Genomic DNA, 19,430 nt, shown 5'->3' with positions numbered 1-19,430 from the left:
TAGAACTTACATGTACACCATGTTTGTGTCTAAGTCAATGCACACAATATCCTGCGGTGGATCATACAGATCAAAGTATCGTGAATCAACTCCAACAATAAATGGAAGAGGTGCACTGAGTACGGTGGCCAGAGACAAAGGACAGAGAGGGATATATGGACATTGCCACTGAAATGGAAATATCATCTGAAGGAAAAATTAAATTAAATCAACACATTAAAAACAAGACAACAGACACTGTACAAAACCCAAGAAGTTACATTCAGCAAGTGAAACGAAATTGCTAAAAGCCTTGTAACACTGTCAGAAAACAGTCCTTCAAGTTTGATCACTTATTTACAGCATGTCTTTTGGTTATCTATGCAAAAATGTTGATCATTCTAATAGTTCTAATAATAAGACATGCTGGGTACTTTAACTAAATGGGAAAAACAATTATTTAGTGCATCAATCATTTTAACTTAAAGAAGCCTTGTAACAACCATGGAGTTTGAACTGATTTCTCTCACTGCTGTACAGAACATTTTGTACTTACAGCTACTACAGCTTCAGCAACTCCTGTCAACACAGCTGGTCTAAGAGAATGGAGGAGGATTTTGCCTTCTAGTAATACAAAGAGTAACAGAGTGGCACAGTTTTCCGGTCCAAGATTCATGAGCAGAGTGCTAAAGTTTGCTCCACTAAGGGGTGGGTGGGAAGCGGGAAGAGAATAAGATTGTTAGAGGATTTTAAAAAATAAATAAATATGAAAAATCACTACTGTCAAACTTCTGACAACTGTTTGGGACCAACTAGTTGAATGGTGCTAATATTACCTCACATCAAATATCTATCTATCTAATCGCTATCACCTCAATATGAGGCTTGTACTGCCACAAAGAAACCCAAATTCAAATTCTACTGCTAAAGAAACACATGCTATACCATGCTACTGCTGAGTTTGTGGTGTTTATGGCACTCTCATACATGCACAGGCATCCTGTCTTCAGTAAAACTGAACTGATTCACAGCTAATCCAAGCATAAATAACACTAATAGTTCTTATGATGGGTTACCTCAGACAAAAATCACAAACTAGAGTATCCATTTGATCTTAGAATTGCCGTATCAAATTCAAATATTAGTCAAGTAAAATCATTATACTGATAGCAACATGCCTGTAGTTTCTACAGTTTAGACTCCATTTCATTTGTTTGGACTGTAAACATTTAGGAATTGTAACAACATCTGTAAGAGCACAGCGGTGTAAAACCTGTCCTTAGAAAAGTGCTTAGACGTTACTTTCCAGTTTGGTGGCTGACTGCAATTTTTCACTTAAGAGGCTGTGTAACAGAAGTGATTAAACACGAGATTCTTCTGCACACAGAATATTATATGATAATGTTTGGGGAGAGGGTGTAAAAGAAGAATATTTTGGGGTTTAACTTAAAACTAAACCAAAAATCAACAAAACCATCCAAACAAAACCCCATGTCACAATCATAGGGAGCTCCACCCCAGAAGATGAAGGCAGTATCCACAGAGATTGTATCAATCTTCAAGCACAAATACCAATTCCGAATTTCCTAAATGTTTTCACAGTTGTGCATTGACTGATCTCACATAACTGCTTGATGTAAATGTCTCTCTTGGATCCAACAAGGGAAAAAAACAAGATAACAAACAGTCTGCCTATGCAATTAAAAAAAAATTTGCTTACTACATAGGTTCTGAAAATACAAGATATTTAAATACATATATTTTTTTCCTCACAGTCTGCTGCTTCTTTCTTCAGAGTTCCTATAGAAATCTGGCAATTCATCTTTATTTCAGGACAATTAATGATATTATTCTTCCACAAGGGACAGGTCTGTGTCAAAAAGACAACACTCTATAATCTTATAAATGCGTATTGAGCTTTTTGCTTCCTCCTATGACTCACTCCTATCTGCCTCTGAATTTTTCAAGTAGCATACATTTAAAGCATTAATAATGATACCTTAATGGCAATGGTGTAGAAACTGGCTGAGACAATATTAATGCATCATGGGCAGAAAGCTGAAACACATAAAGCAGTATGTGATTGATATAGACAACTCCAAAGTCAATACAGTGTAATATTCCAATATGAATGTATACCCATAGTCTCATAAACTGTCTGGCAGACAGAGTCACAATGTCATGCAAGAGACGCAAATCAGACACAGTCTTTGGGACTTGTATTCACTAGGTCAACAGAACTTGTATTAGTCACTGAAACAATTCTCAGAAGTTACAGGAAGTTGTCTGTGACTCACTGTTGGACATGTAACTGCTGCTGGGTGATTTAACAGAGAACCACAAGAGACAATGCCCCGGGGGACTAACCCTTGACCCACAGCAGTGGGTGGAAAAGTGAGAGAAAGACAGAAAACAAACCACCCCCTCACTGAGGTAATTCAAATGGTGCCTATAAAATGAAAAAGTAATATATAGCAGAAATTTCAAAAGTGCAAGTAGGACGCTGCTGCCATCTGCACTACCTGAAGTCTGAAATAGTCTCTAAGTTACCCCAGATTTCTATTAATGAAAGAGAAGGCCAACCCATATATCTCCTCCCCTCTCCCTTCTAGCACATGGGTATTCAAAGCTGAGTAAAAAGCCTAAAGGAAGAAACCAGGCTTTCAAAAGCAAGAAAGAGGGTTTGCCATTATCGTATCTAAAAATGCAAGCAAATGTTTTGCTTACCTGCACAAGAATTCTTGGCCTTTGTGGTGAAGGGAAAGGTATGTTGTGCATAAAATGGGATATGTACCTGAAAAGAAGACAAGATGTTAGAAAACCAGCAGGGACTAATCAGGGACTGAAAACAATGTTAACCACATTTTGGAATTACTATGGTACCATGTTTTAGCAAGGCTGTTAAGATTTATTTACTGTTTTTATAAGTTTAAGAGCCTATTTATGCAAACTGAAAGAAAGAAGCTCCATTAATTCACATTTCATGCATGAAAATTAATACTGGCAGCTTCAGATATGTATGCAACAGCTAAGAACACAGTAGCATTTAGGCAAGCTATTTCAAACCCCAGGCAGCCTAACCCCATTCTACAGAGTTTCTACTGAGGCTTAGCTATGAGAAACTATATACTTCACTGCCAGACGTCTAATAGTTTTGAAGGTAACACCATATTTCAGCAAACTTTTAGGACCATGAAAAGCATCCTCTGCTGAGTTTACACACACACACACACAATCTGCATTAGCTGCAGTGCTTGGAAACAGATATTCATTGCTAATGCACAGAGTCTATGAGCTTATATTTATTAATCTAAAATGCAGGACTGCAAACATTAGCATGTATGTTATAGCTCAGCCTTCTTCTGTGTTTGACACAGTTAAGAGAAAGGTAAACAGGCTTGACATATGCTAACAGAAAAGCCACAGTAAAATACAGTTCACTTTCCTGGCACTGCAAGAGCCTCTATTATTAAACAGAAGCAGCAATAATTTCTATCAGTACAACATAAACTGCAAGCAAGAGGATGGAGCAAATATACCAAGTAAGTGTGACTTGTATAAATCACATGACTTCTGGAACTGATATAACTACCTTCCAACATTAACCTGAAAAATGTTTTACATACTTTTCAATGGGAAGTAGATGAGGTCCAGAGACAGAGAGTTTGTAGATGAACATAAGAAATTTTCTAAATGCTTCAAAGAAAGGCCAATGTGAGAGAAGGCAGATGCATTTGTTGGAATTGATGGACTTGGAAGTAACCACTTTCCTCTCTACAGCTGTCACAAGACCCAGCTGCAATTGTTGTCTTTCTGTTAGCAGCTCCCGGGGATAAGGCTCATAAAACTGAATAGCAGCACCATAAACCTAAAAGAAGAAAAACAGCTGAGCAGGCCCAGTATTTAACAGGAGATTGGGTTAGAAGTTTTGACGCATCCTTAAGACTCTTGTGGTTGCACACACACTATAGTGCTTTTGCTAGTATCTTGTGAAATCACTTTTCATTTATGTAGTATACACAAAGTATCCTTATAAATGAAATGCTTTGGACTCTTGTGCCTCTCTCCTGCTTCTTCATTGCACTTTCCTCAAAGTATTCATACTCAGTAAATTGAAAGGGAAGGAACCAAACTGCACGCTATGACAAAACCCTATCCATTAACTGCTATGGTCAAAAAAACCCCAAAACCCCACCTCATGAAATGCCTGTATTCAGCAAATTCCCCTATCATTACCACACTAAACAATAAAATTATTTTAGCTTTGACTTCACTTATTTTATAAAGCTAAACAGCTACTGACCTTTTCTAATATTCATTCCTCACTTGTCAGGGTTTCATAACTAATTGATTTATTCTGGCAAGCTTAGCAAAAAGACAACAGGGAAAGATGGATACCAGAGCATACATTCTCTCCGAGAAAAATACTGGCAGCTACTGCATTCCTACTTGCAAAAGAAGTATTAATATATTGGAGAAAAACTTCTTTTGTGGTTTGGAAGTGGAGAAGTATATAAATTTCACTGATAGGGGACTGAGGCAAAGTAGAAGTTGAGCTGTTACTAACAGAGCCAAACTGCTGTTTATTAGTCACAGAGAGCTAATCACACGTTACAATCAAGCTTCCTTGCTTCATCGGGTGTACCTACAATCCTGCAGTCTCTGTTTGTGTAGAGCAGACGCTGCCTTCTCACATGGGGGCTGAGTCATGCAACACGTTTTTGGTGCCCGTGTGTGCTGGCAGCCTTACACAGATTCGGCAGACGTCTGCTGTTCTGAATCTACCACTTAAGGTGAATTCAGAAGGATCACTGGTCTCAGGAGCTCATCAGCTCTTCAGAGCCTTTCGCATGCTACCTCTCAGCACGTACTTTTCCTTTCCCTGCCCTGCTGTTTTCTGCTAACTGTTTTCCTATTCACACAGATATCTACAGACCCCAATTACGCAAATTCACACAGAAGTGGCTTTTAAGGCAACCATAAGAAAACCATCACAACTTCAAAATTGCTAACACATGTGGTAAGTGAACATCTCTTTAACATAGGCTATGTTTCCATTCCCAGATACTTCTTACTTGAAAGAACAGGGAAATCCATGTGCTGTGAGTTTTGGTTTTGTTAAGTGTACAGTTCAGCTTACACGGGACTAAACAACACATACTCGTCAGCTATTTCCTGTTCTAGTTTACTTCTGTCTTATATGAAGGCTTAACAAATACAATATTCTAAGGGAAGTATTTAACAACTTATTTTGTAGTAGCGGGGGTCTGCCACAGGCCACCTGACCAGGGGGACCGAGCAGATGAAACCCTCTATAGGCAGACAGGAGCAGCTTCACGCTCACAAGCCCTGGTCCTTATGGGGGACTTCAACCACCCCGACATCTGCTGGAGGGACAACACAGCTGAGCACAAGCGGTCCAGGAAGTTCCTGGAATGTGTTGATGACAACTTTCTCCTCCAAGTGACAGAGGAGCCCACGAGGAGAGGTGCCATGCTGGACCTTATTCTCACCAATAAGGAGGGCCTGGTAGGGGATGTCAAGCTCAAGGGCAGCCTTGGCTGCAGTGACCATGAAATGGTGGAATTCATGATCCTCAGGGCAGCGAGGAGGGTGTGCAGCAAGCTCACTACCCTGAACTTCAGGAGAGCAGACTTTGACCTCTTCAGGGATCTGCTTGGTAGAATACCATGGGACAAAGCCCTGGAAGGAAGAGGGGCCCAAGACAGCTGGCTAATATTCAAGCATCACCTCCTCCAAGCTCAGGAGCGATGCATCCCAACAAAGAGGGAGTCAAGCAAAAACACCCAGAGGCCTGCATGGATGAACAAGGAGCTCCTGGGCAAAGTCAAACAAAAAAAGGAAGCCTACAGAGGGTGGAAGCAAGGGCAGGTAGCCTGGGAAGAATACAGAGAAACTGTCCGAGCAGCCAGGGAGCAGGTTAGGAAAGCCAAAGCCCTGACAGAAATTAGTCTGGCCAGGGATGTCAAGGACAACAAGAAAAGCTTCTATAGCTATGTTAGTGATAAAAGGAGGACAAGGGAAAATGTGGGGCCCCTCCGGAATGAAATGGGTGACCTGGTTACCCAGGATATGGAGAAGGCTGAGGTATTCAAAGACTTCTTCGCCTTAGTCTTCATGGGCAAATGCTTGAGCCCCACTGCCCAGGTCACAGAAGGCAGGGACTGGGAGAAGGCAGAACCGCCAACTGTAGGAGAAGATCAGGTTCAAGAATATCTAAGGAACCTGAAGGTGCACAAGTCCATGGGACCTGATGAGTTGCATCCGGGGGTCTTGAGGGAACTGGCGGGTGAAGTGGCCAGGCCACTCTCCATCATATTTGAGAAGTCCTGGCAGTCCGACGAAGTTCCCACCTACTGGAAGAGGGGGAACAGAACCCCCACTTTTTAAGAAGGGAAAAAAGGAAGACCCAGGGAACTACAGGCTGGTCAGTCTCACCTCTGTGCCTGGCAAGATGATGGAGCAGACCTTCCTGGACACTATGCTCAGGCACATGGAAAACAACGAGGTGATTGGTGACAGCCAGCACGGCTTCACTAGGGGCAAATCATGCCTGACAAATTTGGTGGCCTTCTATGACGGGGTTACAGCATCCGTGGGTAAGGGAAGGGCAACTGATGTCATCTACCTGGACTTGTGCAAGGCATTTGACACTGTCCTGCACAACATCCTTGTCTCTAAATTGGAGAGACATGGATTCGATGGATGGACCACTCGGTGGATAAGGAATTGGCTGGATGGTCACACTCAAAGAGTTGTGGTCAATGGCTCAATGTCCAAGTGGAGAACGGTGACGAGTGGCGTCCCTCAGGGGTCAGTATTGGGACCGGCACTGTTCAACATCTTTGTCGGCAACACGGACAGTGGGATCGAGTGCACCCTCAGCAAGTTTGGCGACGACACCAAGCTGTGTGGTGTGGTTGACACGCTGGAGGGAAGGGATGCCATCCAGAGGGACCTTGACAGACTGGAGAGGTGGGCCCGTGTGAACCACATGAAGTTCAACAAGGCCAAGTGCAAGGTCCTACACGTGGGTCAGCGCAATCACAAGCACAGCTACAGGCTGGACAGAGAATGGATGAGCAGCCCCGAGGAGAAGGACTTGGGGGTATTGATTGATGAGAAGCTCAACGTGAGCCAGCAGTGTGCGCTTGCAGCCCAGAAAGCCAACCGTGTCCTGGGCTGCATCAAAAGCAGTGTGACCAGCAGGTCGAGGGAGGTGATCCTGCCCCTCTACTCCGCTCTTGTGAGACCCCATCTGGAGTACTGCGTCCAGCTCTGGGGTCCCCAGTACAGGAGAGACATGGAGCTGTTGGAGAGAGTCCAGAGGAGGGCCACGAAGCTGATCAGAGGGCTGGAGCACCTCTCCTGTGAGGACAGGCTGAGAGAGTTGGGATTGTTCAGCCTGGAGAAAAGGCAGATCTGGGGAGTCCTAATTGCGGCTTACCAGTACCTGAAGGGGGCCTAGAGGAAAGGTGGAGAAGGACTGTTTAGCAGGGAGTGTAGTGACAGGACAAGGGGTAATGGGTTTAAGCTGAAGGAGGGTCGATTTAGAAAGAAATGTTAGAAAGAAATTCTTTACTGTGAGAGTGGTGAGGCACTGGAACAGGTTGCCCAGGGAGGTTGTGGATGCCCCATCCCTGGAAGTGTTCAAGACCAGGCTGGATGAGGCTTTGGGCAACGTGGTCTAGTGGAAGGTGTCCCTGCCCGCAGCAGGGAGGTTGGAACTAGATGACCTTTAAGATCCCTTCCAACCCAAACCATTCTATGATTCTATGATTCTGTGATTTCTCAAATACAGAAGAAAGAATGCCTATTTGAAATAAAAGCAAAAACTAGTCACAGTGTGGAGCCATACCTTTTCTGCAGAAGAGCAGGTCAGTACAAATGTTGAGAACACTGGTAGTGGATATTTGGTTTGAGGGTCCCAGCACTCAATAGTAGCTCCCATAGGAAGGCAGAAGAGAGGTACAGATTCCGACAGTGGGAATGACTCATAGTTCTCTTGAGGATATCTGAAAATTAAGCCTTCAGAATGGGAGAAGGAAAAGTAAGCACATTTGCTCTGCAAGCCCTAGATAATTTAATCAATATATTTTCCATAATATACAGCAAAGTCTGTTGGTTATCTGGACTTTATAATCGAAGATTACATCTGCAGAAGAAAGTCTCTCATTTGACAGCAAGACTAAGTCATCCAAGTAAAAAGCATTTAAAAATTGTATACGAATACTGAAGCACTCCTTTTTGGTAACTGCTCAAAAACCAGTACATAGTAAAAAATAATTAGTGAAGATTTTTACTTTAAACCAGTTGGGAATTACCTACACTATTTAGATGTGCCATTAGAATGGAATTTTATTACAATGAAATTCCTGTGAAGAAAGTGATAATTTATCTACTATAACAACAGCAACAATACCTTCATTGAAAATAGGATGAACTAGCTGACTGTCCACATTTTCTGCTAAAACTGTCAATATGTTCCATTTAAACAAATAGTTTATTCACTTTTCAGAAATATATCTAACTCTTGCTGGTAGAAAACAGGCACACAAGCATTGGTTTACTATTTCTCTTCATCTAGCTTATTTTATGATACACTGACTTCATTATCTATGCTTTCCACTTCTACTTGGTAGTTTACTCCTTTCAAAGGAATGTGGTGCACTTAGTGCTCAACAGAAACTCAGTGGAAAGTTTTTTTTTAATTCTTCAGGAAAAAAACACCTGTAGCAATACATTAAAAAACTTATAAAACCCAGACTTAAAAGAAAAGACTTTCTGTCATTTATTGTTCAGAATATTTTTCACTCTCCTCAAATAAGACAAGTGAATAGTTGTGGAACTGAAGGGAAGAAACACATTTAACTTTCAAATTAAATGAAAGATGTTGCATTAGCTGTGAGACATAAGAAATATGAGTAAGGTTGAATGGAATTTTTAATTACTCCTTCTCCATCATCACCAGCATAAGAAATATGAAGTCTTTTGTTATGTCTGAAATGCTTGCTAAGCTTTCTGCCAAAGCTCCTAAGCTACCAAACCTGTCATGATAAGAACTAAATTAATATAGAACAATGCTATTCCTACTAAGGCTTTTTTTTTTTTCTTTTTTTGCCTGGGAAAAAGTGAGGCAAGCAAAGAAGGCATTATAGGAGTTGAGTTCAACTGACATGCTATAGGAACAGAATTCTGACAGCACTTAAGCTTTGAAAATCATTATTTGATTTCAACAAGGCATTAGAATCCTTCTGTTAGCATGTTGAGATAGTTTGCTTCTAAAATTACTTACCAGCTTTATATGCTAAAGAGTTAGAAGCTGGCACAGACTTCTTGTAACAAAGGTATACACTGGAACCCCACTGGAAGACACAAGTTTCACCTTAGAACCAGCAAAGATGACAACAGGCAGCAGAGAAATCAAGTATAAGCAGTTGAATGTACTCCCGCTTACAAACAAAGCAGACATTTAAATAAAAAGTGTTGCAGAATAAAATGACTGGTTGGCTGCTGAGTGCATGTAAATCATGAAATAAAGAATTCACCCTTCTCACATTTTTTAGAGATTACAGGATTTACGTAAAATAGTCACCACCACACTACTCTCTGACTTATTCCACTAGAAGAACAGGGAAAAGTGAAGCAGATCATTTGCAGCTTGTTCTCTTGGTTATTGAAAGACTTTTATGGGAACCTCATCAGTGGAAGTGAAATTCTAAACATCACTTGAAGCTTTTATTTTAATTCCATAAACTGGTTATTTAAGTAGTGTTTTTGCAGTTTGTCTAAATATACTCTACCATTCGAAAAAAACCCACTTATCTCAGCCTAAGTAAACTAAATGCAAGACAGACTAAATAAAAGTGAACTGATTGAAAAAAAGGTACATGAAGAAACTATAAGCAGTAATTACATGTCTTAGTAACACAGGCATTATTAGTAACAAAGAAAAAAGTGTTTGTGATTTATCCCAAGTGTCACAATCACCAAAGGGGGGGTGATAATAAAAAAAAAATTAAAAAATATCCATTGTACTACTCCTAAATAGCACCTAGGCATGAATATGCAAACTGAAGTAGGGAGTAATCAGCAGGAAGTAATTCCTAACGCCGAAGGAAATTGGAGCAACAACATCTACAAAACCGAAGTCTCACACTTAGTATATGGAATGAAAGAATTATGATGTTGTGATAGAACACAATTAGTGCTAAGAAGAGTTCAAAGAGCTACTCCTTTGGGTTTGTTTGCTGGGTTTAAAAAACAAAACAAAACACAAACCTCAAGCTTTTAAATACTCACCATTCCACAATTTAAATTCTTATCAACTTTGCAGAATGTATGAGGAGGGGTTTCTCCTTTGCTGGTAACAATAACACAGATATCTGTCACTGCCAATGAATTTTGAGGTCGTATTGGAGGAGCTCTTCGGTACGTGATAAAGATCCGTTGAGAAGAAGCTGAACTGTTATTAACATTAGCACAACGACCATAAGGAGTAGCTTGAATCACCTCACAGCCTGAAATGATGCGTTCCTTCCCTTCATACAGAACTCTGCAGACAGGCAGGAAACAAAATATTACGCGCATTCAAATATATATGAAGTTACTTGGACAAATTCACAGAAATTGCCCATCTGTTAGCACCCTATGTCACCACTGCAACATTCTAATTTGCACTTTATAGACTGTCTTTTGTCATGCATGATTTGAGGCAAAGAAACTGTTCTGAAATATTTAAATATTATAAGAAATCTCTGTGAGAACAAATCATAGTTATGGAAAAATAAAATCGAGCCACACTGTAAAGGATTTAGTTATAGAATTAGTAGGAATGCTACACTATCAATGAAAATTAAATACAAAGGAAGCTTTAAATTGCTTGCACACATGATACCTGATAATTTCTTAGAAATTATTTCCATCACTAAACAGCCTGGAAAGTAATTTCAAGCTTGCCTTATTTTTTTGCTAAGGGATGGTGTTGGAAAAGAACAACATAAGACAGAAGTCTGCTTCCTAGATGAATTTTTACAGGGAAAAACCCCCCCAAATCAGTAATGATTTACATTCATAGTTTGAATAACATTCCTTAAAGGGAAGGGGGGTCGGCAGGGGAAGAGAAAATAATACTTCATTCCACAGAAAAGGAAGAAATAATAACTACAGTTGATTGTACTCCTAGAAAGCAGAATGTATCTTACATGGCCATACAGCAACATTCACATGGTACCTGGATTTTTTAGCCAGATCACTAGTTTAGATAACCATATTCTAAGCAAAGAAAGAAAGATCCTCCACAGCTTCACAGCAGTAAATGAACTAAAACATTATACTCCGATCTTTCCCGAACATAAAGCTATTAGGAAGTGACCATGAGCAGAAAGTCAAACCGTACATGACTGCATATTTTTAATGCACCAATGCTACAATAGGGCAAGCTTTATCTCTCATTCCACATTTGAATAAGCAATAGTTCCATTTCCTTGATTCTCTGTAGTATGTACAGAGTACTTGCCACCTTCAAATGAGTTTTCATCTTTACAACAGATGGCAAGATTTAGGATAAAGGTAACGCATGAGAGGTTCGTATTTTGTGACCTGCAGCTTCCCACATGTAATCCATCACAAGTTTACTAAAATAAAAAATGAAAGCAACTCTCACCCCTACATATATACCAGCAGAAGTGTTATTAAAACCACACCATTTCCTGACCTCATGCATAGTATTGAATTTAAGAAAACAAGCAAACACAAGAAAGCCACCACCCATGGATCACGCAAACTCAACAATTATTTTAATGATTCAGACAAAAACATTCAGAAGTGATGCATGAAATATTTAACATGACACCCTGTATATAGAAAGTCCTCCCTAAGAGAGTAAGTTTACTTCTACTTGTTTCAACTTCCCAATGTCTGCCTTTGTTTAATTAGTAGTGATCAGGATAAGACTTGTTTCCTGCTTCTATGAGCTTATACCTTGGCCTGGATCCTAAGTACACCTTATTTGCTATATTATTCTATCAAGTTCAATAAAGTTTCATTTCAAGCAAAATGTAACCTCATTTGCTCCAGACGTTAGGTCCTTTCTTTGTAAGAAAGATCAAAAAATCTCATCTCTTCATATAGGCTGTTTCACATTGTCCATTAAGTTCTCTCTATTGCCAGTTTTACTGATTTAAAGGTATACTTCAATACATCAGATAACAGTTTTGAAAAGATAAATATTACCTTCTTGCAGCTTTTCAGTTAAAAACCTTAAACCACAGAAAACTCTGCTACTGGAAAACCATTTCAAAATAGGCAGAATATTGCAAATCGCATCGTATGGGGCTGCTTGCCAGCTTGGCTTCTCCTCTAGGCCCAACCACATTTCTGCTTCTCACAGTCCTTATGCAAAATAACGCTTTAACACAACTCTTCCTATCTCATTTAAGAGAAGGCAGCATGCAAGTATTGAGTAAAGGACCTAAAATAAATATACTATGCAGTAGGAGGGTCAGAAGAGAAGTGCTGGCTCAAGCAGAGGAAAAAGATTGACTTATCTTTTATTTCTGCTGCCACCACTATTATTATTTGTCCAAACACACAAGAGATTACTTTCATCATTATTATCCTAAGCTGTTACAAACACCCAGCTGCAGTAGTCACAGTGATGGGTTTTAAGGAACAATGGAAGAAGCTGGCTGTGAAGATGTTCCAGTTTCTATTACGATTCTTGAAATTTGAGTTCGCTTTCATTTTTTAAATACATTTCTAGTAAAGAAAAACATCTGTTTTCTATAGTCCTGCAGATATTTTCAGAAACCAGGTATGCAGAATAAGATAGGTCCTTGGTACAAAATCACTAACCAAACTAAAGCTTCCAATACTAGTTAAAAAAAATATATATATAAATCAGTATTTCTTTACTTACAAAATGCACATTACCTAACTTTTGTATTAGTAATACAAGAACCTCTGCTTCAGACAAGAAATCTGATATTCTTTCCTTGGTCTTTTCTATAGTCAGTGTTACAAATTGCAAAAACCACTTACACGTAAAAAGCATTTTTCTGTCAGGTTTTCTTCCATTTAAGAAACAAGTGCTGGAGCTTTCCCATATTCCTAACTCAAGTGTAAAACAAAGAGAGGTGAGATCTTGCTTCAGAGTCTCACTTCATCTAAACCAAAACAAATCTCAAATCTCAGTTCTTGTCTATTTCTGGAACATGAGCAGAAGTATTGGTTAGGAAAGCCACAGAATGACTAGTAGCTGAAATATTTATAGACATATAAGCTTATGATATTAAATTTTACACATATTTGTAGGAAAAGGATCTTAGAGACCTCTTGTCCTAGGACCAAACCTAAAAACAGTCACAGCAAATGCAACACCAAGAGGCACAGCACGTGGCCTAACTATATGCAAGTGAGCACCTGCAGCAGGAAGTCGCTCTAGCAGCTTACAGACACTTCCACGGAAGAATAGGGAGGAAAGAGGATGGAGGGCACAGAAATAGAGAACACAAGGACAATGGCAGAGAATCAGTAGAGCGTACCCTCATCTCCCCATTCCTCCAAACAGCATTTGTTTAATTAGTTTCCCTACAAATAGTCCTGAAAGAAATACACACATGCACGCATGCAACGGATGGGGCTTTGGGCAACCTGGTCTAGTGGAAGGTGTCCCTGCCCATGGCAGGGGGGTTGGAACTGGATAATCTTTAAGGTCCCTTCCAACCCAAACCATTCTATGATTTAACAAGAATCATCTGAATGCTTGGACATACAAAAAGAAAAGAAGCTTGCTCTAACAATCTCTTGCACATAGATGTAGAACAGCAGGGGGAAAACATTTATATGCATCATTGCTCAGAGAGAAAAGCCTGCCGTGATTTGTTAGGTGTGACACAAGATACAGAGTAAATACTACTTGCCAAATACCACAGTTTTCCACCAATAGTTTCAAAAAGCGTCTCTGTTAGGGAAGCCCTTAGTCAGCCAACTATTTGCCTATTTTGCTCATAGGGTATTTCCTATGAAATCTACCCAAGGATTCAAGGTCCTAAAGCTGTTGGAGACATGAAAATAAACATGTGCTAGCAGAGTCACTTCCATAAAGGCACACGCTGAAGACTGGTGGTTTAGGAATTCCTTTGATTAATCACTCCGTCTACAAATTCTTCCTTCTGCTAAAACTTATTGAAGTTTGACATATCATTAAAAGAATAACTTCATACTGCAATTCTACACAGTCAAATCCCATTGTAACAGTTATCTCATCTTGCAGTGTCAGTCACAAACATGGGCAAAGACAATTTTAAAAATCAGTTTCACTGAAGATTATTAGAACATAGTTTAGATGATCAAGATGAACTGAAATTAGAATGTACCAGGTTAATGATACAACCTGAACTACAATCCTTCAAGCAGAGATCTTGCCATGTAACTAATTCCATTACTAAGACTTCACTATCAGTTTCTTCCTGACTGCACTCTACTTGTTAGTTGGCACTCAAACCATAGGTCAAAAGCAGAGTATGTAGGCATTGTGCCTGAAGTGCTTCAACTTATAAATGAAATTAACTAAACTTATTACATGCATGTTTTTTACCCTACTCTCTACTATTTAATAACTAAATAAGGAAAAACACACACATTCCATATTTTGCCATCATTCTAACAGTTCCCCCTACTCATGCTCCATTTTCTCACTACATCCCGGGTAATTTTGCAGTGTCCTTACCCAAACCAGAGAAGCAGAAGTGCTATATAGAGCAATTTACACAATACTGTAGAGCTGTATGAGTTATTACAGATTGAGCATTACCTCAATAAGCTACTAGCACAGACTATAATACCATGTCCAGATCTTGGAGGATTTTGTGACTTTGGTCCTGAATACTTAAACTCAGTATCCTCTAAGTAACAGAATTAGTTCAGAGCTTCCCTGCCAGGTTTCCCCCTGCATTTATTAAACATTGAACTTAAAGCATTGACTATATCTAAGGTTTTCAAACATAGTACTAGTAACTCTTTAGGAACTTACACCTCAGACATCAAAAAGCATGGCTTTTGAAATACAAGCATGATTAGAGTTACCAAGAGACTACATAATCCAGTGTTTGCACCCAATCATGTCAGGACTTGTAAGCAACCTCACACATACTCTGATCTCAAAGTAAGGCAGGCTATAAGATTCTACATAGGTGGGTAATTTTAAGATCTTTGTTTCAGTGTCCTACCATTTTTAAGTGGTATCTTTTACCTTAAGCATTGAAGTGAATTCCACAAAGTAATAACTTTTGTTTTCTGAAGTCATCACTTTCAGGTTAAGCATGTTACATTTTTTGATTTGCACTATACCATTTCTATAAATTAATTTTCAACTATTCTCTCACCTTTCATAAAACTGTGGCAGAGAACTTCATTTCTCATTTATTTTGCTCCATTATCTCTCTCTCTATATATAAAAAATATCTTTTTAAGTTAAAACATTATCATTCATTTTAAAAAGACAGGTTCACTAGAAGATTGATACTTTTTCAACTTATTTCAGAAAAAAAAAATACTACACAGATACACACAATAAGCAATACAGATTCAAAGACAGTATGTTTTTAAAAGTTTTCTCACATGTGTTTTTATCATCACCTACAAAGAGTAGGATCTGATCATTACCGAAGGAGGAACTAAATTGTTATAGAATTCTCACCCGATGTCAGTTAGAGGTGGTTTGTCCCGGCCTCTCTTGTAGCAAAGAAAAAGTTCAGGACTCTTTAGACTTCCATAGTTTAAGTTGGCTTGAAGGCCTGTAGGGGTGGCTTCAATACAGGTGTATCCCTCTGGGACAGTTTCACCAGTTGACTTAATTATCACAGCAATGTCAGTAATCGGAGCCTTTGGACCAGTTGACTTTGTTTCATGTCGGCTTACTTCTTGGTCCAGGAGGGTTGCAGTATCTGTATCAGTGAGCCCTGCCACTACAAAATAGTCAGCCACTCGTGGACCTTTGTCTTCTATCATGGTTATGTCAGTACTTCCTGGGAAAAATAGAGAGAGAAATCAAACACTCTGTTTTCAAGCTAAAACCCTTCCCTCAACAACTATGAAGATTTAAAAGCTTTAAAGAGATATTTGGAAAAAAAAAATTACTATATAGAGATTTCATGAAAATTCTAGGGAAAATCCAAAACAAATTTTGTTTTCTGTTGCTCAGAAAGACAGTATTGTCAGTAATTGCATTTCAGTTCTACCATTGTAACAGTCACGTTTTAGCCCAAGGAAGTTTAAGTGAGATAAAGAAGAACTCAAAGTTCCTAACACAGCAGCTACACAGAAAATTGCTTGGTGCTAGCTATTAGACCATTCAGGTTCTTCACAGGCTATAAAGTAATGTAGGTACCCTTAATGAAAAGCATCTATATCTTTCTGTCATTGTTTCGTGAGTAATTTGACTACAGAAACATGCTGGGGTTTTGGGTTTTTTTTTTTGAGAGAGAACTATTACAAGCATAGGCTCACTCGTTTATCTTTTGCACATTTCATCCATTTTGTTTCATAATCTAGACTTAACTGTGCAGTCTTGAGACATTCAGCTGGCAACTGTAACATCTGGAAGTCGTTTACAAAAATCACACATCCAAACCCACATTTCATCAGCTGATCAGGCAGTACACATCACCGCTCAGCTGCACATTCCAGAACTGGAAAGAGTTGTTCTCCCAACACCAGCAATGTTCACTAAACATATGATTTTAAACTGGTGAAACAGAAGTTTCTATTAAGAGCAGAACTAGCTGACAGACCATGCTCAAATATCACAAGTACAATTTCAAGTACCCAATCTCATGAAATACCCACGTTTATAGAAGTTGAGTGAGAAATATTTAAACAGTAGTTGCCAGCTTCTTTTAGATCCCCATGTTTCCATCACCAGCTTTCTGGGGATCCCATCTAGAAAGCTAACCAAAAATGGAAGTCTGGTTCCCATCTTTGAAAAGAAGACTGCCACAGCTGCCAAGGTCCCACCTACCAAGGAGTGGTGGTCCACGCGTATTACCAAATAATAACTGCACCAAAATTGAGAACTTTCTTGTAGACTATCCTATTCTGATAACTGCAGAAACATTGGCCTCTGCTAACAGAAAAGTGGTTTGGCAGAGACAGTATAATCCTGTTCCCTGCAACCTGGTTTCTCCTCCTGTTCTTATCCTGCTATTTCTGACTGAAAATATACTGAAAAAGTATTTTCCGTCTTTACACTTCACAAGACTTTACCAGTAGGGAAAGGAAGGTAAATAACTTCATGCAAATCTGTAGTACCTATATACTCCAACTAACTCAATTTGTTATTTTCTAACACTGAAATGACAACTTTTCATATCCTTTCAAACCTGAAAGAAGAGTACCTACACCCTTTAAAAGACTCTTCTCTTCTGCAATATTTTTCCACAATGCTTTTCACAACATCACTTCAGTGTTCTCTAAACACTTTGGCTATCAGCCTTTGTAGGACAATCCATCAACAGAGATCCTGGGAAGAGACACAGAAGTGTTTGGCTCCCCTGAAAAGTGGAAAGCCATGGGACGGCTACTCACATGACTGAGTTTTCAGGACTAAAAAATATGGATGCTGTATCAACAGGAGTAAGAGTTTTATTCAATTTGTCAGGTGTTCAGTGCCTAGGTCTCCTGAAGAACAAGGAAATTACTCCAAAGCCACAGCTACTTGTGAAGCTTATGAATCACTTTCAGCTCCAGAACTTGCAGCAGTTTACCCTTTTTACTGTCATAATCAACATGAAATTAGTGATAAAGCTCTTTATAGGTAAGTGTAAGTCAGCATGAAATCAGAAGTAATGGCTTCAACTTAATCTCACATAAATTGGTGCTTCTATTAAAAGGTCCCTCCTCATATTGCCACTGCTCATTCTCACCTTCAGTTTTGTATAGTACTATAGTTTGTGCAACCACGTAATGAACTGGCACAAGGAATTGCTGTGACTGAATGCTAACCTGGCAGAGACTGTTTAGCGTTCAACCAGAGCAGTTCTCCAACGATTCACTGTGTCAGCACAAAAGCAGCAGCAGTATGCCCCTTACAGCAGCAGCACTGGATTAATCATAAAACTGTGAAGTCTAATATGTTTCAGTTTGCCTCTTAGATGCTTGAACTTGTTCACTGAACTGTAAAAATGAAGAAATAAATAAACTAACCACTCCCTGCTCCCCTTAAAAGAAAGGAAAGTCCTGAGCCAGAATATCTTCCAATCTGGGAAGTACTGTTTGCACTTGATATATGTGAAACCAAATTACTGGAACAAGCTGCTAAAAATAGCAAAATGGTTGGCATCATATAACTTTTTAAAAAAACCCCAAAACCCTTGTTAAATGATCCAGCCTTTTATCACCTGGTACACGTTCACACAGCTCAATATCATGTTCCCTCAATGCAACACTAAAATCATCGCCCATGTTTACCTTTAGCACACAGAGCAGGAAATAAAACAGCAACTATAACAGCATGTAATGTTAAAAATCTCACAACAGTTTGCATTTTTAATCACAACTGTAGCTCCTGGAATTGTACTAATATTATCCTTGAATGTTTTTTTATAGTGAAAATTTAACTTTCCTGGGTAAATGGAGGGAGAAAAATTTAAAAGTACCTGAAAAATTAAATATTAAGATTTGGAAGATTAAAATGCAAATGAAGATATTCTCAAATTTTTACCAGTGGGGATGAATACAACTGTAGCAATTGGTTGCCACGGTGCATACACATACCTCTGGTTTTTTATTTGTCTCTTAGCCATGGCTATGTTTTACTTCGCAGAAACTCTGTAACACGTGACAGGCAAAAGTCAGAGTCACCAGACAATTCAGCTGAGAAACTTGGCACACAAGCCTCATATGTCAGCACAACATTTAGCGAGTTTTTTGAAATGTTCTGAGTCTCTCAAAACAGTTCCCTTCCTTTTCCACAAGGATAAGAGGTAAGGTTTCAAGTACACTCTACGACTCAGCTCTTCCAGGATTTATTCTCCAGTTTCAGAAAGTTTTAAAGCAACAGGATCTCTCAAAAGAGACCTTAAAGTAATAGCTCTTAATTAAGTCATGGTTATCTTCTTTAATGCAAAAGCTTTATAAATATAAAGACACTAAACTATACATTAGCAGATAGCCACCAAAATAAATAGGAATAGTAGTGTCCAAGGCCATTTTACTTTCTGAACTGCAGGAAAAAATACACATATTATTTGTGGGGGAACAAGATGAATCCACTACCATTTTCCACTATTTTTGTGATATGTCACACAAGAGTAAGTATGCACATTGCTCCACTTAAAAGACAAAGAGAACAAACATTCTCTTAAGAGATCTTATATAATAAGTTTTATTACAGCTACTTTTCCCCACCATAATTTCAAGAGATGCTGTAC

General features: G+C 39.1%; 1 protein-coding gene across 3 annotated transcripts in view; it reads right to left on the bottom strand.

The window, feature by feature from the left end:
- Positions 1-19,430, bottom strand: part of DENND4C (DENN domain containing 4C) — an 80,989-nt gene that overhangs the window by 41,507 nt on the left and 20,052 nt on the right. For 2 of the 3 annotated variants that reach the window (XM_054809381.1, XM_054809382.1), the window contains exons 2-10: positions 15,701-16,028; positions 10,303-10,555; positions 9,296-9,365; positions 7,859-8,028; positions 3,606-3,847; positions 2,707-2,773; positions 1,979-2,037; positions 536-680; positions 11-186 (exon numbers count right to left, since the gene is read on the bottom strand). In XM_054809381.1, the coding sequence (XP_054665356.1) occupies positions 11-186; positions 536-680; positions 1,979-2,037; positions 2,707-2,773; positions 3,606-3,847; positions 7,859-8,028; positions 9,296-9,365; positions 10,303-10,555; positions 15,701-16,011 (1,493 nt within the window). In that variant the 5' untranslated portion in view covers positions 16,012-16,028. Of the gene's footprint in view, positions 1-10; positions 187-535; positions 681-1,978; positions 2,038-2,706; positions 2,774-3,605; positions 3,848-7,858; positions 8,029-9,295; positions 9,366-10,302; positions 10,556-15,386; positions 15,449-15,700; positions 16,029-19,430 lie in introns of those variants that run through there. The other variant, XM_054809383.1, reaches the window with a different exon arrangement.

The sequence above is a fragment of the Grus americana genome, chromosome Z, assembly GCF_028858705.1.
Source record: "Grus americana isolate bGruAme1 chromosome Z, bGruAme1.mat, whole genome shotgun sequence".
NCBI lineage: Eukaryota > Metazoa > Chordata > Aves > Gruiformes > Gruidae > Grus > Grus americana.
The sequence above is the reverse complement of the archived record's forward strand: the minus strand, read 5'-3'. Positions and strand labels throughout refer to the sequence as shown.